Consider the following 20,266-nt stretch of genomic DNA (forward strand, 5'->3'; position numbering starts at 1 on the left):
GTGTTTGCCTTCTTTTGACTTAACTTTCACTTTTTATTTTAGGGCTGAAACTGTTGATTGTGTGTATATAAAGATGAGCCAATCACCTATGACATCACCAATAGATTTCCTGAAGACAGTTTTGAAGATCAGTGAGCTGATTACAGCCGTTTCTTCATTCCATCTAACTCCTGGTTAATGCAGAAGAGGGCAGAGAGGTGGAGTGTTTAACTGAAATAGACGAAGAGCTGTCTTATGAAGGCACCCAACCGTCTCTCAAAGTGGCTGCACCCTTAATTTAAGCATTCAAACAAATGAGTGAGTTTATAAAAAATTCTCCTCACATACAGAGAAATTAGCTCTAGAGATTGAAACCATTTTTTGTAACAGGCTGTAGATATGTTTATTTCTGCTGTATAGTTGGACATTTTAACATGAGCTTCTAAAGAGATTGACTCACTTTTGAATCCAGCCTCAACTGGCGTTTCAAGTGGCTGCAGTTTTTAACATTTAACATTTGCTTCATTTATCAGCCCTAGAGGCCTTTACCATACTGAAATATCTGGCTAATTATTATCTGGATTGTTGTGAAATTTTGATCTGACATTCACATTCTCCCGCAGATGAACCCAAATGACTTTAGTGTTTTTATTGTAGCTCTATTAGCAGATTGAAGTTTTCTTTAATTGAGGGAAATAACTTGACATCTAATCGATGGAATGAGGCAAACTTGACACTGACATCGAAGAAAGACATTGATGGTGTATGTGCAGATTGTAATAGACGGTGTGGGTGAGTGTTGTCTGGCTGTGCACCACTGGCCTAATTTTCCGGTCAGAGAAAACGCAGCAACTTATGTACACAGATCAATACAGAAATAATACTATATCCATCACAACTTTTCTGTTAGATTGTAATATTAAAGGTTTGACATCAAAAGTCGGTTATTTGGGATAAATGCGGAGTTCATCATCAACAGGGACACAGTAGAAAGTTAATTTGCTCTCACTAGGAGCTACACTAATATATATGTAATGTATACACACTCACACCAGCTTGGTAGGAAATTGACGGTAGACAGGTAGAATTCAGGGTCTTGCTCAAGGGCAGGTTGGCATTTCATTGTTCTAACTCAAAATGACTGATGCAAATTGTTGCATTATTTGGTTGCTGAACACAACCGTTGTTCAAAGTGAAACAGAAAATGTAACTGAACTGTGTATGCATACTATATATGAGTCAGTACCTAGATTTTAAAATAACCCCTTAGCTGTCAGTAAAAAAAATGAGACCACTTTAATATTCTCATAAAATGCATCCCAATGATTTTTGTGATTTTCTAAGTTTTCCTTAAGGACCACCACGAGTGAAAGATCTCCATGACGACAGGGTGGACTGTACTATAATTAAGCCTCCAGCCATTCATGCACCCCTCTGGATTAAACTTTTACAATGCCAGACTTCCATTTATCTCCATCAGGAGGATAATATTTCCATTTGTCCAATATTTTGGTTTATGACTGAAAAATTCTAAACTAATGACATTCCCATGAGCCTCAGCTGGACTAATCCCTTTTCTGTATGTTAGTGATACTTTTTTGATTGCTATGTATTATCAGTCCAGTCCAGTTTTGGTCTTCAGTGCACTACAAGATGTTTTTTTATTTGTTTGCGAGTGGTGTGTGCTTATCATTCGGCTTATCGACCCTCCCCTTTTTAGAAAACGGACAGTGAGACAGCAATACTTGAAGTGGTGTGCAGAAAGGTCCAGATCAGGCTTTAAGGTAAGAATGAACAAGCTTGTATTTGTTATTAAAATAATATTTAGCTTCGTCATCACACATCTTATAGTTTTCAGAACTTCTAGGCTATTACTTGATGAAATAAGCACATTCATATTTTACGCAAATTCTAAAATAATACAGCCAAATCATGAAGAGTTTGCTGATTAAAGCCATGAATACATAGGAACAACTCTAAGCTTTTAACCAGATGTTAATCAATGAAATGCAATTAATATTGTGGTGTATTAGTTAACATGGTAACCTCTTTTTTTCTTTCGAAATTAATGGTGGTAAACTATATGAGGAGAAGCTTCATTCCACCAAAAGAAACAATATAATGCATGCATTTAGATATTCTATATGTTGCATTCATCATAGCAAACATTGAAGTCCTTGGCTGCATTAGAACATTTCTAACCTCAATGCTGAGCTGCATTTCTGTTTCTTTAATGAAAATGGCAGGTTTTCATTCAGGCAGGCTCTTCAAAGGTTCTGCTTGAACATAGCATAACAACCTCTCTGCATTTTCTCTTTTATGCTCTATGTTTGTCTATAATGAAAGCAGATGGCCTTGAGTGTGGCAGACAGAGCCATTGGGGCCATTATCGGGGCAGCAGTGGCAGATGCAGCAGGTAAGATAAAGTGTGTGAGATGCAGATACCGGAGCTGAGTTAATTAGCAGCAGAGTTTTTCATGTGGCAAAGCTTCCTGTGTCCTCATAATTCATAGGCCCTTTTAGCGCATTTGAATGCTCTCATGGGCGTTCTACTCTTTCACATTGCAGTCACGGTTATTTTTCATACTGCAAATGTGATACATATGTTTATACATGACTTTTTTCACTTTCCGCTATTTACAATTTGATATATTTAATAGACTGCTGTGCTTGTTACACAATGTGACATGTTCAAACTGTGTTTCATTGTGTTGCGTAGAAACATGTTGAGTAGAATTATCCATAGGCAACATCTGCAGATGGTGATAAAGCACATGGGTGGTGCCTTCATTTCTGTAACTCATGCTGATTTCACACATAATGTTATGAAAGCCGAGTTTCTGCAACAGCTGCACTGATAAATGAGCGCTAACCAAGAAGCACATTTATTTTTACAACCACATCTAATTCTTAACACCGTATAATGATGCATATAAGGAGAGTAATTGCTAATGTCACTGCTTCTACATGTAATTCATGTTTAGATTCAGGATTCTCTTATTTCATTATAACACATTTTCCTCCTCTTATATGCTTTTTATTATTGACAGACTGGATATGCTGTATGTTAAAAGCATTGTGTGTGTGTGTGTGTGTGCGTGTGTGTGTGTGTGTGTGTGTGTTCCCCACCCATACAGCCCAGCCCATGCACTGGATCTATAGCCCAGACCGGCTGAAAGAAGTCCTCTCTGATCTGGAGCCCTGTCCGGAGTTTCGGCCTCAGTCAGCAAATCCTTTCTACCGTAGGACAACAGGCGAACAGACCTGCTATGGAGACCAGGCGTACGTCCTGCTGGAGTCACTGAGTCAGTGTGGAGGTACAGAGATCCACCCAGACGGCCAGCAACTATGTGTCATATGCAAACATGATATTTTCAGAGCCTGGGAATAAAGCTCTATATAAAACTGTGTTACGGATACTAATTGCATAGTAAAAAAAATCCCATAAATGACGATGATTCCTACATTGAAAGGAGCAAAGATTTCTGAAAGATTTACCCTTACATACAGTGTCTATAATATGAAGCTACATATGCACAAAACCCACAAAACAGTTTTCTTTTTATGGACTGAATTGTGTTGTGTTGAACAGTGGTATTGAAAGAGTTGTGTACTTTTTACCTTTGAAAGTTCAAAACTACCTTCTCCTCTGCTAAGGCTTCACCAAGCTAAGATTAATAGCTTCCTATTGAATGAGTGTGATATTAATTTACTTCTCTAACTCTTCACAAAGAAGTAAGCAGGCGTATTACTCCCAACTATTACTTATTTTGCGACACAAACCACCTTTAAGAGATTTGTTGGTAAAAGATAATACATCAGGCTATTCAATAGCAAACCTTTTAAACAGACGTACCATCTTTCACTTCAAAATATGGTAGTAGCAGAAATGTAAAGGGTTTTCTAATGATGCCTTGTGTCGTGTTTTTACAGATGTGGATGTGGAAGACTTGACCAAGCGCATCTACAAGTTCTTTGGTCCGGGAACGGTGTACGATCTGCCTCTCAACGATCCTTACAGAAAGAAAGGAGGTACTGTACCTGACCGGCTGTTACATAACCATCACTTTCACTGAACTGCATGTCAATATAGTGATTTCAATATTTGTTAATCAGCAGCTTAACAGGTCTAAAAGGATGTGAGTGCTTCTGTTGCTGTCTGATAACAGCGTGTGAATGTTTTTTTTCTCTACCTGCTGATGGGGAATTCCCTCTCCATGAAAATGTTCCATACAGTCAGACTTCCCTGTTCTTGGTTGGTGTCCAGCACTTTGAATATTTGCTGCTTTTTTTTACTGTCAGGATGTCATATAAACGCAGTGCTACAGTAAATCACCATAACACCACAGGGCACCTCTGGGTACAGTAAAGTGCAGATGGCTTTACGGGTTGCAATAACAAGAAGAGCTGCGTCATCGTGGGCAGTGATAGCCATCATGACTGCACAGACAAAGAAAAGAGCTCCACCTACAGAGAGTTTAACTGCTGCACTACTGTTCAAAAGTTTGGGTTCACTTAGAAATGTCCTTATTTTTGAAAGAAAAACATTTTTTTTCAATGAAGATAACATTAAATGAATTAGTTAATGTGGTAAATGACTGTTCCAACTGGAAACGGCTGATTTTTTAATGGAATATCTACATAGGGGTATTTGATTATGTTAGCACATGCATAAAAACATGAGTTTTCATGCAAGACGTAATTTGCAGGGTGACTCCAAACTTTTGAAGTAGTAATGTACAAGAGAAAGTCCAAGATGTTTCTCTGCTCTTCTCTTCCTTTATATTCCCCTTTAACAAACTACTTTTTGTTGTATTTGTCAGGTCCCAAGGCCATTCTCCCCATAGACGGCCCGTGGAGGAATGGGAGCCTGAAGGCTTTCTTGAGAAATGTCGATGCTGGCAAAGAGGAAACTGGTAAAAATCACAGACGACAATGGCACAAAGACCCCTCTAGGCCTACAATTTTCAGCTTGTAATCCTTCTGTGTGTGTGTTTTGTGAGGCTGTGACGTGGACTGTCAGATGGATGGTGTCACTAAGTTAGCTCCAGTGGTGGCCATGTTTGCTGGGAAACCGGAGATGCTGGAGAAGGTGGAGAAAGCCACGCGGGTGACCCAGAATAATGACATGTGTGTGGCGATGACGCTGGCTGCAGCGAGGTGAGGGACTGTTTTTGTATAACAGATATCATCATTTCCTGAACCTCTATGTGTCTGACACTGTACTGTATGTACTTGTTGAATAAGGTTTTTGGAGCATTTCATCCTGAACGGTCCAGACCGCAATGCTCTGAACGCAGTTCTGGCGCAGCTGAATGACCCCAAGAGACAGAACCCCCAGGAGCTGGACAGAGCTGTTATTGGTAAGGCTCTGATGGTTTATTCATTCAGAAATTTAAAGAAACAGTTGTGGAAAATATGCCAATTCACTTTCCTGCTCAGAGTTATGTAAGAAGATTGATACCACTCTAACATGTGTCTGTTAAAGGTGCAGAAGGCAAGATTTCTTCTTTTTTTAAAAAATAGTTTTGGGGCATTATTTGGTAGAATGGAGGAGCCATAGACACAAAACAATGTAAGAAAGAAGAGAACAAAATGCAACAACATCCTTGCAATTAAGTCTTGGATGTTGCTGTTATGTGGAATATGCGTTACCCATCAGGATGAACTTTAACTGTATTTATTTATTTATTTGGATGGGACAATGCATAATAATGAACATACAATCTCATAATAGTTTCCACAAGGTTACCGTAAATTGTGAAGTTCAGTTCATCCCACAGCGCCCGTTCTGCTTACCAAAAGTGGCCCACTAGGCGGCTTGCATTTCAAACCTTTCTCCAAGGCAGCGAGCCGGCCTTCCTACCCATTTAAAATGAGAGAACAGGTTGAGAACGTTTTGGCCCCAAGACCTGTAATCATTTGCCTTACCAGATAAAACTACGAGACTCTGAGTGCCAGCTATCCTGAGGGAAACTTCAGAGGGAACCAGCAACTGGATGGTTTGATTAGCTCAGTACAAGTTTACTTTGTGTGAGTTAAGATATTTTATAAGAAGGCCCACAGCTACTGTGCATTGGGTTTTAATATGCTTTAATTTATGCTGCTGTGCATTTTGCTGGTTTACTTTGGGTAAAGCAGAAACTATTGCGATTTGCTTTCTAGTTTCCTCTTTCCTTTAAACAAGCACAGCACCTTGGACATGTGGTCAAAAGAAACAAAACACTGCATGCAGGATATGACCTTCCTTAAACAAAGTATGCATTTGTCCCTCAAAATCAAACATTTATATTAAAATAGAGGCATAAAAATGCATAATATGAGACTCTAGCAGTGTGTAGTCAGTGCCAACATGTTTTTTGTAGTGTTTGAACAGTGTTTGAACAATAAACAATATGTTTTATCTCTTTTCCTGTCCCTCTGCTAAAGCACATATCCACCAGGTGAAGGACAACTTAGCCAAGGCATCCCAACAGCTCATACCTGCTGTGTTCACAAACACATGAGGTAAGCCAGTAGGTAGCAGCAGGACTCAGGTCTGTTGACTTGGCATTGCCTGCGTATCCGTCCTGTCAGTGTATCCGTTAGTGGGTCCTCCTGCCTTTGATCTCCTGACTAATGGTTTCCCTCCTCCTTCCTTTTCATTTTCCCCTTCCCGCTGAGCCAACTGTCTCGGGTTTTACAGGGGTAAAAGGTTGAGATCCTTAATGTACATGTAAAGACTTCTGCTTGTCATGCATGTTCAAGTTATTCAGTCTAAGCAAATTATAAAGTTTTTAAGGGGCAGTAATAACATAACATCCTATCTCTTGGCAGCATAAGAACAGACCACACTTCATTTACATTATCTGTTACCATCATTCTGCTGCTGTCTTGCTGAACCCTGGTTTTTGTGTCCAGCTTTGCCCGGTGCGTTCCAGGGAGCGCTTCATGGAGTCCTGACACTCAACCAGCTGGATGAAGCAGTCAGGGACACCATGCGCTGCGGGGGATGCACCGCCAGCCGATCCTCCTTCATAGGAGCCTGCTTTGGAGCTCAGGTACTGTAGGAATGCAAAACAGACATGAATCCCTACTACAAATCAATTAAAGTAAGAAAGAGACTGACATTCCAGTCTTTTCGTGGGTCATTCCTGCAATGCAAATGCAAATCATATGCTTATGGTATATATTATAGGTAGCATTTATGATTACCGCGATTGATCTACAAGCTCTGTCTAGAACACAAAATACTTAAAGATAAAATGATCAGTCAAAAATAAGAATACATTAACTTTGCATCATACATACACACCGTTGATTTGTTTTCCAGATGCTGATGTGCCAATACTAATACTTTCACACTTGTATCACCCATTGTCACAGCTAACGCAGCCATAACATGCAGCACTATTAGGAAAAAATGCATTGCACTAGTTCACTGTTTTCAAACTGAAGTCCAAAGTGTGAACAAACTTGCTGTAGAGCTTGACCTTAAATGTCCCTACTGTGTCAATAGCACCTGAAAATATATCTTTTAGCATATTGTTGTCTATATTTGTGGAATTCCTTTAAAGACGGTGAGTTCAGCTATTCTGGGAGCTTTGTGCTTTCTTGATGCTTTCAGCTGTCATCTCGATGTTATTTCAGACCGGTCTCCAGGGAATCCCGGAGTCGTGGAGGAAGAGGACGCTCAGATACCCTCTACTCTTGGAGCTCGCCGAGAATGTGGTCAAAAGAAGCCAGCAGTAGTTGTTCATCTATACTTTTACCCTGAATATGACTTATTCATCCTCGCTCAAGTATTTATGGAGTGTGGAGAGTTGCATTTCATTGCTAATTTTAAAGACTTTCTTAAGTTACAGATGTTCTTTGACACAGCGATCCATGACAGTCGCATTCTAAAGTCTCGTGCTGAATGAAACTTGAATCCTTTTGCTCTGCCAAAGCTGCATTATGTAAGAAAGTGAAGGTCTGTGCAACACATTCTCAAATAAAAACTTTTATGTTACCAGCGCGTACTGTTATCTTCTTTGCTGCAATCTCACGAAATCTCGATGATGAGAAAGTCATTTTGTTGTTGTCGGGTTTCAGCAGGTTTCAGTCTTCTTATTCCTCTGAGAACTTTCTGTTGTTGTGAAGTGAAAGAGCAGATACTCACAGATTTACTACTGGAACAACCAGAGACTTGCAACTTATTCCTCCCTCAAAGGAGCTGTTCTGCCTTTCTAAAAGTGCTGACTGCCATATTTGCATGTTTAAAGCACCCGCCCCAGCAGTTCTGAAAGTTAGCCAAGCGTAAAGCATTGCCAAAGCCTTAATATCTTTGACGTGGTGTGGTTATTGAAAAATGCAGTGTGTAGGCTACTGTTGCTTTTACAGCTTATATGACCGTGTTGACAAATGATAAAAAGGCAGTACTTCTAAGGTTAACGGAGTAAATCAATATCTTAATGGAAATTGATATGACCTGTTATCTTTGCAGTAAAAAGGGGATAATATGTTTTTGAAATACCCACAGTTTCACTTGTGTATCTCACAGTAACAAATATTTGGATGAAGAAATCCTGGAACTATCCTTTAGGTGAGTGGAAAGGTTGTGTTCGATGTTGTTTTGGAGGCCTACAGAGGGGAAGTCATTTGATTTCTCTCTCTGGCTGACTTCCTCCCACACAGCAGGTAGCAAACTCAGTCTGGCATAATTACATCCAGACCCGAAGACTGTTTTTGTTTTCCCAAAATCTGAAAAATTCTACATCCTCAAGACATTCTCTGAAACAGATGAGAGGACTGCTAAAGGCATCGTGTTGAGGATGTGGTACACAAAGTAATCAAGGAAAAGTGTTTGAGTGCTGGGTGACTGAGCAATTGACCTGCAAGGATGTAAAGAATCTCTCCCTGTTCCCGTCAGCAGCGTTACTTACGGTGAGCACTAATTTAACTTTGATTACATATACAAAGTCTGGAGTCCAACATGGCTGTAGCAAATAAAACAAAATGTAGAATTTATGGGAACACATTAGCCAGCCCTCACCTATCCAATCCTTCCTCATCCTCTTCCTGCTGCTCCACATAAGAAATAGATATTAAAAATAAAAACTTTGCCTTATGTTTGTGGTGGGTGGAAAGGGTCAGATTCAAGATGGTAAACAACTAAGTCTGATTGGAGGTGTATCTGCAGTATACAGCTGAATAACTTAATTCTCATTCAAAGCAAGAGCCAACAACCAAAGTGTGCTAGATTCAGGGTTCAGGGCGGATTATAACAATAAGTGCAGAAAAGACTGCAGACACTGCACAAATGGTGCCTTCAAGCATGCTTTTAAATGCTATGTCATTTAAGGTCTAAATGTACCTTTTTCAAAGTAACATGTATTTATAAAAGCTGAAATTGATAGTTTTATGGTTTACTTTTGTTTTCTATACTAGTGCCAAATGTTTTAATGTGTGTGAAGCATGGCATTTTGAGGAAAATGTTTTCCTACACGCTACGTTTAAGTGTCTCAATAAAACAAGAAACTAAGTAATAATATTAAAACTAATAATCCCATTGGTTGTGATTTATTTGCAGGAGCATGTTATACACAAATACAAAAATCCCAGCCGAATACAACAACAACTGTCTCTGGCTACGGTGTTTGGATTTCTTGAGCGACTATTTCAGAAATGTAAATGTTCATACTTATTTTTTCCTTCTTCGTCCGCTTTATTATGATTCTGATATTTCCGCATAGCCTGAATGCAACAAAAGATTAGTTGAGTCAAAGAGAAACACACGAAGCAAGAGATAAATCTTCTACTACGTGCCGTGTTCGCTTTTATATGCTGTACTCAGGGTAGTGTTTCCTGTTCTAATACATTAAACTGCGCTTACTCACTTATATTTGTTTTACACTTTTAGTGCGTCTTGCATGGCAAAGCGATACAAATAGGTTTCTTACATTAACATAATTTTCAGTGCTGTTTTTCCAGTTAGTGTCTCTGTAAAATTGCGCAAACGCAGTATTTTCTTATGGCGGTCACGATGGGGAGGAGATGGGAATTATCTTGTGAGTACATCATCTTTGCTTGGATCAACAGCTGGGTGGAACTCTGACAAAAAAGTTGCCTCAATGACATTTTCCGTAGGGATGGACATTTGAGTGTGAGACTAGCTAGTAGTTGTATTTAGTGTTTCTTTTCAGCGCTGTGCCATGGACTTTAATGTTAAGCGGTTAGCCGCAGACGCCGGTACTTTCCTGAGCCGTGCGGTACAAGTAAGTTCAACCGTCTGGTTCGTGGAAGTCGTTGCTAACTAACGTTAGCTGCTAGCTAGCGTAACGCTACCAGGAAAGTAGCGTTAGCTCACTTGCTAAACAGCTAACGTTACCGTGGCTGTTATTGTGTAGCTAAGTAGCCCATTATCGCCTGAAAGTATGACCCATATTCGAATAAATTTGCTGGATTTTACACTACACGGTAAATTTAACCAACACCAGGGATACTTCGGTATTGATACAACCAAATATGTTGTAGTTATTCAACTTACCCATCAATGCAGGCCTCTGTAACGAGTTGATAGAAGCATCAGCCGTAGCTGGGCAGACAGCGGTAACGTTTATTTTGCAGGCTAGTCCGCCTAGCTTGCTAACATTAGTTTGCTCTTTCCTTCAAGATGCCGTGTGTGACACCTCAGACCCTTTTAAAAACGTGTGTGTCACTTTCCGAACAATAATTTATGGTCACACTCTAAATGCATATTCTTTTTACAGTTTACAGAAGAGAAGCTTGGCCAGGCTGAGAAGACAGAGTTGGATGCTCATCTGGAGAATCTTTTGATCAGAGCTGAGAACACCAAGCAATGGACAGAGAGGATTATGAAGCAGACAGAAGTCTTATTACAGCCCAATCCAAGTAAGGCCACACTTATCATTTATTAATGAACTTGACAATCACAGGGCTGACACATTTACCCACCCTGTGTTTCCCCCTCTGTGTCAAGAAGTCACCAAACTTTGTATGTAGATCTGTCAACTGTATACCAGTGACTTTTCTCATCCCACAGCTCTGTTATGACCTTGTATTTGAAACTGAGCATTATTACTCAAATCGTTGTGTGAAGTTGATAACTCGTGTTGCAGCCCTCTGAATCCAAAAAATCCTCAGTCTTGGAGGTGTGTATGTTTGCCACTAAGGGTCAAATATAACAATGCTAAACATCTGTGACGGGGTGTTTGACATACATTTGTAGGTAGGGTGTCTGTAAGCTCAGCTGTGCATCCTCTTCAGTTCACACCATGATGCCATATCACTGTCGCACAACAAACACAGACAGGCCATCTGGTAGTTGCAGTCTTGTGTAACAGTCTTAGACATGGAAAACTGGATTTGTTCTACTCGTTCTGTGTTCACATAAAACACAGCACTATGATTGTCAACGTTCTTTCACATGACAAAGTAACATGAAACAAATCAAATCAGCTTCTGCTGTAAAATCCTTAACTCTTTCTTGTCATGGTTGTCATAATGAATGCTTCTGTTTGAGTTTGCAAATTTAAGTCAGGCAGTTTGGAGGTCTCTTGGACCTGCCGTCCCGCCCTCACTGTAGTCTTATGACTTTGTAATTGAGTTTTCTTGTTGTAATCTGCAGATGTCCGGCTAGAAGAATTTGTGTACGAGAAACTGGAGAAAAAAGCTCCCACACGAATGAACAACCATGAGTTGCTGGGCCAGTCCATGATCGACTCAGGAAATGAATTTGGCCCTGGAACTGCCTATGGTGAGTCCTTCACTGAAATGCCTGACACATTGGTAACACCAGCTGAAGCTGTTAAACTTGGCCTGTGGCTCAGAACACTTTTTCTCGCTGGAGTTTATTTTGTTGAATAAAATTTGAAGACTTTCGCTTTCCAAAATCTGTAAGAACATCTAAGAAATTAGTTGTTGCAACTCGGCAAACAACAATCCTCCCCTACATGTTCCCCAGTTTATTCAGCAGACAAAAACACTGAAAGCCTCTTAGCCTCTAGTTATAAAGGGTTTGTTGTTGAGCAGAAATGGTTCTTTTGCATGCCAGTGTTCTGTCTCATAAAAGCTTGCAAAACCGAGTAAGGGCTTTTTTGAACCACACTCGGTCATGATTTGAGGACCATCCCCTGCCAGTTGTCTGTGTCGGCCATGTCATTCCTCAGTTGTGGCCATAGCTTATTAGTAACAGTTAGCATGGCAGTCATCTGATCTGTGTCTTCAAGACTGAAGCATGAGGCTTTGTGCAGTGCTTAATCTTCTGTTCTATGTTGTGTTGGGAGTAAACTTTTGTATCTGCTGCTGACCATCACAGGAAATGCCCTGATTAAATGTGGTGAGACGGAGAAGCAGATTGGAGGGGCAGAGCGGGAGTTAATCCAAAGTTCTGCCATCAACTTCCTGACACCTTTTAGAAACTTTCTAGAAGGCGACTTTAAAACCATCCTGGTGAGTTTGGCTGCTGGCTGAGTCAGTTTCGCTTTTCACTGGACTTTTATGTGGAACTGATTCACAAGACAAGTGCGTCCACGATGTAGATAAATATAGTATGGATGACTGCTCTCATTGTTTTGCAGTTGCTCAATTAGGTTGGAAATGCTTCACTTCCAAAAATAAAGGCTGGAACAGTTAGAGAATAAGCATGGATTTCATAAATCTGAAACTAAACAATGAAAAACATTTTATACTGTTTTTAGTGTTCTGTGAAAAACCCCTTGATGCTTTACAGTTGCTCACAGTCAACACAGGTATCCTGAACAATGAGATCCTTCACGATAATCTCAAGTATCCCTTTTTGTTCTTTTGGTGCAACAGAAGACCTTTTAATTACACATTTCAGTCTGCTATAATCGGCCTGATGAAAGCCAACACAAACCACAAACCCCATCTGCATGAAAGCTGACATTATGTGTTGCTTAGGGCTAAGGATTGTGTCTCTGAGTCTTCTGTTGTGTTGTGACTTGTGTCCAGAAAGAGCGGAAGCTGCTGCAGGTCAAACGCCTGGATCTGGACGCAGCCAAAACCAGACTAAAGAAAGCCAGGATGGCTGATGCTAGAGCTGCAGTGAGTACACACAAAATCACCCGAGTCATTTTCAGCGTCACACCATCATTTTTGCATGTGGATGTTTCTTGGTTGTTCTAATGCTGATTAATGACCACCTTTAGTAAATTTGCTTTTCGTTAAAATCATTAGCCAACTTCCTCTCGGGGCACAAAAAGCTCTCAGGGCGTGTCTTACTGTCCCTGTGTCTGAATGACTGACACACAGAGTTACACAACATGGGACTGACAATTTTATCTCTTGTGACTTGCATACAGTCACATGAGCAATGATGGGAAGTTTAGACTTCCCTTTTTCCAGAGAGTTGTCTTAATTTTATTTTTTGCTTTGTGTTCAAGTTCTTCAGACATAATTTAGACTTTAACTCTTCATTGCACCAAAGCTGGCAGCAAAGACCATTCCAGCTGTGTTTGAGCAGGATGCAGGAGGATCATCATAGTTTTGATAAATGAACAGAAAGTGGGGCCGAGAAACCTTTTTCCTGAGTAAAATGCAATTTAAGCAAATCGTTTTTGAAGTGTCTGATGTCTTAGAAGTGTTCAAATATGAACTCAGGTTTTCTAATTACAGATGTGAACTTGGTAATTTCTATTTTTGCAAACATACAAAGTATTTTATTTCATTACTGCTCTTAAATAATCTTGCACATCTGACTTTTTTCTTGCTTCCCACACTCACAGCTCTTCCTTATGTGTTGGTTAGGATACACCGGTGTTTCCTCGCTCTCAGCTCCTTTAAGGATTGGAAAATCTTAAATGATGGTTCAGTGGGAACAATTTCCGGGTTGTGGGAGGATGTGAGGAAACATTAGTTAGCATAATGAAAACTGCCCTGAATTCCAGTTAACAATGTCTGCAGATTAAATCTCTAATGACCTCATATGTGGCACATTTATTACATAATCATTTAGGAAAGCCAAACACCTAATCTCCTCCTCCTCCGGGCTGCATCAGGAGTAGAACATGATGGGTGTGTCAGTAAGGAAACAAATTAGACGTGTACTAATCATAGCTGCTAATATGCCACAACTGGTAGACAGAACCTGGACAGTATGAGAGCTGTTTGTCTGCAGCCCTCAGATCATCTAACATAATTTAGTTTCTTTTGAGCACAATTTTTCCACAACTACTGGAAGAAACAGTCCCATTAAGACTCCATGAGCGTAATTTTCAGCTCTCTGTACAAAATCATTATTTTGTTCCTCTTGGAATATTCTTTTTATACAGCTTTTCCAAATAGCAAAGTATTGACATTGTATTGTGTGTTTAATCTCTACAAACAGCTGTGCGTCCTGTCAACAACATTTGAGCAAACATGTTCTCTTGTGAGAAAGAAAGTGTCCCCGAAACACATGAACTGTAAACAGTAGTTTCTTCTGGTTAACGCCGACACCGTGTCTTTTCTTTAATCTGTGCTTGAATGATGTTGTGATCTCGCACAAAGATGCACTGATGGCAGGAAATCTAAAGCGGTTTGGTGGCATAAGAAATGTTCTAAGTGCTGCATTGCCACGGTCCTGCTACGTTGTGCTGATTGTGGTTTTTGTTGGAGCACACCTCTGCCTCGCTTTCACACAAACGCGGAGTGTAAGGATGTCTTGTGTTGGCTGTGGCTGTGCAGCAGCTGTAGCTCTAACTACTGTGTCACTGTTTTCAAAACGCAAAGCAGCAGATGTGAGCAGAGGAAGTGACAGAGGTGAGTGGAATGTTGGAGCCATCTTTGAATTGAACACAAAACACACACACACACACAACAAACCCCTTGGTAGTAGTGTCAACAGCTGCTGTCTGTCTCTTTCTCCATCTCCATGATGTCCCACATGGAAAACCTTGAATCCTTGTAGACAAGTCCTTTAAGAATGACGCACTGCAAAGGCCTCCCTTCCTGCACAACTCTCTGTCGGCCTCTAATGTAAGCTGTAGAGAGTGCAGGACAGCGAGGTCATTGTCAGCGTGTTTATTGGACTCTTTTAGAACGTCTCAACAAGCCATTATTCCAGCAGGTCTCATATTGAATCCACTGGCTCGGCATGAGGAAAAGGAAACATTTCCCGTAGGACAGAAACATGTTCAAATGCTGTGTCCCTTTTCTTGTTATTTCTGTACGTCTTGTTATCTCCGTCATTGTTTTTGACCACATCTGACTTTCCTGAACTTGTCTCATTGTGGCCATATCGAGGTAAACTCACAGATACAGACTGAACCCTTTTATTTTTAGACTGTTTAACTATATATACTGCTCTAAAAAAATAAGGGAACACTTAATCATCACAGTATAACTTTGGGGATCTAGTTAGAAGCGTAAAAGATTGTGAATGCCCCCTCAGTAGGTAACTAATTCTGTTCACCACTGTCCAATCATTGATATACACTGCATAATTTATTAAGAACAACATGACAGGAGAATGAAGTGTTCCCTTAAATTTTTTGAGCAGTATATACACTATCGTTCAAAAGTTTGGGGTCACCAAGGCAATTTCATGTGTTTGATGTTCAAATCATCAGTTAGCCTTTCATCACCATTAGCTAACACGATGTAGCATTAGAACACAGGAGTGATGGTTGCTGGAAATGTTCCTCTGTACCCCTATGGAGATATTCCATTAAAATCAGCCGTTTCCAGCTAGAATAGTCATTTACCACATTAACAATGTCTAGACTGTATTTTTGCTTCGTTTAAGGTTATCTTCATTGAAAAAATGCTTTTCTTACAAAAATAAGGACATTTCTAAGTGATCCTAAGTGTCTATTTAAGCTAACAACTTTCAGATGAACGTGATGATTTTCAAGCAAAGCTGTTTAAAAAATTGCAATGTGTTGAGGGTTTTCTCTAAAATCAAATTGGCTTCAACCACAAATACTCTTCAGACACTAGAAACACTGCATTATTGGATCATCACAGAGGGGGCAACACCTTCTGGACTCTCAGCGATACAAACACGTCCATCTTGTTTTTTGTTTTTTTTTGTAACCATGTGTTTCCTTTGGTCTGTGCCATGATTCTCACCATTTTTGTTATTTAAAAACAAAACGTATTGCTTGTTCAGATCATTTTTCTTCCACCTACAGAAAGTCTATCTGGTGTGGCTATTCTCTAAAATAAGTACAATTTAATTTCTTCATTCTCAGGCAGAGCAGGAGCTGAGGATGACCCAGAGCGAATTCGATAGACAGGCAGAGATCACCAGACTGCTGCTAGAAGGCGTCAGCAGCACCCACGTATGTTGAACAAATATCATCACTGAATGTAATTACAGTGCTGCTGCCTTTTGGTAGTAAAATTTATAATTATTTATGCTTAGCTGAGATGCCTTGACACCATTTCTCCTTGTGTGTTACTAGGCACACCATCTACGCTGCTTGAATGACTTTGTGGAGGCCCAGACTACCTACTACGCACAGTGTTACCAGTACATGGTGGATCTCCAGAAGCAGCTTGGCAGGTGAAATATCACTCCAGCCTTTTGTCAAGAATAATGTCATACAATGCAAGCTTGTCGTTTTTAGGGAGTTTACAACATGGGTAATGTCACGTAGCTTTTCTGACACACAAGATCCACTGGAGCAGCTGTGGAGGAAGAAAAAAAAAAGCAGCATGCATCAATATTTTCCAAAGAGAACCTACATGATGTTATCACTCCTTCACAAGTGTCACTTTTAACATACTCAAACTGCAAGTACCATCCAGTCAACGCGATCCTTATCTGTTATTTTTTTATTTCCTTTTCAAATGGGTGACTTTCTCACTTTTAAAACCTCTTCCTGTAGACTAAAGTATTGATGCTGAATGTTCTTGTCTCTGTGTGATAAAATCAAAGATGAGCAAGGTCATGTAGGGTTAGAAAAAGTTTTCACTTTAAGGTGAGAAGGAAAATGACTAATATTGATCAAACTGATTTCGGTCACAGAAAAGTCAAGTACTTAAAGTGAGAGATAGCAGCAGCCTCTCCCAGTGAAACCTACTTCAAGACAACTTTACCAACTGATTGTATGAGGCTGCGTGGGTGCAAAATGTGTTTGGAAGATGACATTTATAGATGCTCCATGAATGTCTATGCATAAACCAAAACGCAAAATGACACAAGTCGATGGCTTTATCGTGCCACAGGAATCCACAGGTGTCAGTGCTCATCATCTCCTCTCCCCTTCCATCAGTTTCCCCTCATCATTTACCAACAACAACCAGTCTTCAGTGTCCGGTGGTGCCAGCATCTCCGTGCCCACCTTACCGGTGTCGGCCTCCCTGCCCAGCGTGTCTGCAGGCCGCAGCAGCTCCACAGCATCGGGAGGATTCAGTGAATTGCGCAGCTCCAACGGCAGCCGCAAAGCCCGAGTCCTTTACGACTACGATGCTGCTAGCAGCAGTGAGCTTTCTCTGCTGGCTGATGAGGTGAGCATGAAATATTCATCATTGCATTGAATTTTCTGACTGTTGAGAAAGATCATGAGGTACAGTGGTCCGTCATCTATCGGCGTGATAGGCGAGAATCCCCGAAGTAGCGACCTTATATGTATTTTATTATTTATATATATCTAAGGCTTTATAAACACTCCCCACACTCTTATAAACCTTTCCCACACTCTTAAAAACACTTCCTATCCTCTTAAACACTTTCTACACTATTAAACCTACATAATTTTCTGCAATAGTAAGCGTCTTTCTCTGGTGCTTGGTTTTGATGCCAGGAGCCTCAGAAGGAGCAGAACGTTGGGTCAACATTGTAGGGCTCGAAAAATTCAGTTTTTTTACACAAATTTAACAAAAACACTGCGAAGCAATCAGACGGAAGGCGAGATGCTGAATGCTGCTCTACAGGGGAGATGGAGGAGACTGGTGCTATGGTCGCTGAGCCAATCAGCACCCAGCGCTGTACGCTACACGTTTTATTTTGATTTAATATTCTTTTAATATCTCTTAATTATTATTTTTTAGATTTTTAAAATATTGTCTCCAATTCTTTAGGCTAGAAAATGCTTATTTTACTGCAAAAATAATTAAAATGACTACATAAAATATCTATAAATTGCAAAATCCCGCTATCTAGCAAAAAAATCTGTGATCCAAAATTCGATATATACAATTTAAAAATCCATAATACAGTCAGACTGCGATATGGTGAGGGACCACTATGCAAATGTTAATACGGCATACTCATGTTTTTCATATTGGTTGCCAGCAGAGTTTTTCTCTTTTACATTTGTGTTTGTTGTTTCTACTTATTCCAGTTTATTTTCAACTTTCTTTTAGTCCAAGAACTAACAAGATCAGGAAGCTGAGTCTAATTCCAAACAGATATTTCCTCTGCTCTCTGTGCATCCTGTATAACTATACGATCCTCTCTCCATACGAGGACTGCAGCAGTTTCTTTACAGCAGCCTCTGCTCAGCGGAACATAAGCCACTCCTTTTCCTGGAAAAGATCTGAACTGTCCATTACAAGCTTGTGGTTGATTAACAATGAACCAGCATGACATCACTTGCTAACTAGAAATTTTCCAGTCTGCCGTTGCATTTTGTGAGCCATGTGAGCCCACGCTGCTTCTGATAATAACGGGATCTATAACCACAATATGCCACAAGTGGAAAACACAGTCTATAGGGCTGATTAATGCTGTGTAAAGTTCTGGCTGTGTCGGCTGTTTATCTTGAAAACCGAATGGAATGCTGAGAGGAGATGATACAGAGCACTTTCTGAATAATAATGAGCCTTGATAATGACCATCATCCATGCTCCCTCCAGGTGATCATGGTCAGCAGCGTCCCAGGAATGGATTCAGACTGGCTGATGGGTGAGCGAGGAAACCAGAAGGGCAAAGTGCCAATCACCTACCTGGAGCTGCTCAACTGAAACCCACCAGCCCCCTCCTCTATCCAGCCCTCTGTAACCAGCTGTGATCTCATATTTATATCGTGTTGCAGGGCCAGGCCTCACTTTCTCTTCCATTCAGTCATTTTAGAATGAGGGGTTTTTTTGTAAGGAAAAGACGGAGTCTCGCTTGTAGCAGACTCGTGCTGGAATGAATAAATGCGAGTGAAGGGAAAGCAAATGGACCCATTCCCTCTTTCTTTTTTGCAGTACATTTCCTAAACGTGCTTCCATGCCTTTGTGTTTGATACCATGCGACCTGAAATATGTGCAAGAACATCTCCCAAACTGTAACTTTAAAAAACAACTTTGTTTACAATATGTATCTCAGATGGCAACCTAAATGCTTTTGATGTGAGTTTTTTTCTCCTTCCTCACTGCTCATGTGAATACCTGCAAGTGGTGGCACAATTTTTTTTTATATACTGCAAGGAAAGTGCACTTCAGTTTGAAGTGGAGAGTAATGCTGATTGTTTCTACGTCTTATTTTATAATTGATAATCTTGTGAAAAGTCCTTTTTAACAGCACCATACTGTATGTGTTGTTGGTCAGCTTTATTCACATGGAGCCTCACTGGACAACATCTGATAGTCAGACGAGGCAGAATAAGAGAAGTTGTAGCTTGCTGATGGCCGAGCAGTTATGAAACTCCAAACACCGTGTTGCCTGTATATCACAGTGAATCCGCCTTTTTTTAAAAATTCCTTCTTTTACAGCTACACCAGCAGTATTGAGACTGTCAGTTCAGCCTCCTCTCTAAGTATTTAACCCTAATATTGGCAGAATTGGAAACCAGCTTTTCCACATTTTATCTCAACCAGAAAACAGCGACTTTCTTTGATTAAATTATTAAATTGTGTATTCTTCAGAAATACACGTGACATTTGTGATACGTTTATTTGTGGACTTGGTGTTCAATTTTTTTTTAATCTCTAAAAGTAAAGACTTTTACTTTTTTTTTAGATGTTACTAACATGCTTCATCAGTTACCCCCAAAACCTTTCATTTCAACCCCACATCCATATATTGTCTAAATATTTTGTTTCTTTCTGGGAGATTTAAGTATATTATTACACATCTGCTTTTTGTCGTGTGTGTACCTGATGAGATGGCATACAATTGTAAAATAAATACACAATTTAATGCATTGAAATGTGTTTTTTGCGTTTTATGCATGTAGAATCTGCTGTTCACGGATGGGACCACTAGAGGGCAGAACAGGCAACATCATCCCTATAACTGTGTTGTGAAATGTTTGGCCCTGTAATGTTAGAACTTTGCAGAAATGTCAGATTGAGTCATCAAACTTGAGAAATAGGTGCATGACCAGCTTTTGTGAGCTGTAACAACTCCCTGTTTCTTATTTTATTGGCA

General features: G+C 40.1%; 2 protein-coding genes across 3 annotated transcripts; both read left to right on the forward strand.

The window, feature by feature from the left end:
- The first annotated feature begins 1,618 nt into the window (after window positions 1-1,618).
- Window positions 1,619-7,969, forward strand: LOC110970339 (crystallin J1B-like). Of its 2 annotated transcripts, none has more exons than XM_022220607.2 (10): window positions 1,619-1,763; window positions 2,329-2,395; window positions 3,117-3,296; window positions 3,913-4,011; window positions 4,803-4,895; window positions 4,983-5,139; window positions 5,227-5,342; window positions 6,409-6,486; window positions 6,880-7,019; window positions 7,609-7,969. In XM_022220607.2, exons 2-10 carry the CDS (start codon window positions 2,329-2,331, stop codon window positions 7,708-7,710), a joined length of 1,032 nt encoding a protein of 343 aa, XP_022076299.1. In that variant the 5' UTR covers window positions 1,619-1,763; the 3' UTR covers window positions 7,711-7,969. The 2 variants fall into 2 exon arrangements, with proteins under 2 accessions (XP_022076299.1, XP_022076290.1); XM_022220598.2 differs by having other exon boundaries at window positions 1,634-1,763; window positions 2,326-2,395.
- A 2,047-nt stretch (window positions 7,970-10,016) lies between these two features.
- sh3glb1a (SH3-domain GRB2-like endophilin B1a) lies at window positions 10,017-20,039 on the forward strand. The gene is made up of 9 exons (XM_022220596.2): window positions 10,017-10,214; window positions 10,710-10,851; window positions 11,588-11,716; window positions 12,278-12,411; window positions 12,934-13,026; window positions 16,155-16,244; window positions 16,368-16,468; window positions 17,181-17,415; window positions 18,766-20,039. The coding sequence occupies exons 1-9, from the start codon at window positions 10,152-10,154 to the stop codon at window positions 18,871-18,873; spliced, it is 1,095 nt and encodes a 364-aa protein (XP_022076288.1). The 5' UTR covers window positions 10,017-10,151; the 3' UTR covers window positions 18,874-20,039.
- The last annotated feature ends 227 nt before the right edge of the window (window positions 20,040-20,266 follow it).

The sequence above is a fragment of the Acanthochromis polyacanthus genome, chromosome 20, assembly GCF_021347895.1.
Source record: "Acanthochromis polyacanthus isolate Apoly-LR-REF ecotype Palm Island chromosome 20, KAUST_Apoly_ChrSc, whole genome shotgun sequence".
Classification (NCBI taxonomy): domain Eukaryota; kingdom Metazoa; phylum Chordata; class Actinopteri; family Pomacentridae; genus Acanthochromis; species Acanthochromis polyacanthus.

Bases quoted from the DNA above. Each gene is read 5' to 3' on its own strand.
- sh3glb1a (XM_022220596.2), top strand. From the start codon at position 10,152: ATGGACTTTAATGTTAAGCGGTTAGCCGCAGACGCCGGTACTTTCCTG. The intron at 10,215-10,709 runs GTAAGTTCAACC...TTCTTTTTACAG, and splicing joins TCCTGAGCCGTGCGGTACAA to TTTACAGAAGAGAAGCTTGG. The intron at 13,027-16,154 runs GTGAGTACACAC...CTTCATTCTCAG, and splicing joins TGGCTGATGCTAGAGCTGCA to GCAGAGCAGGAGCTGAGGAT.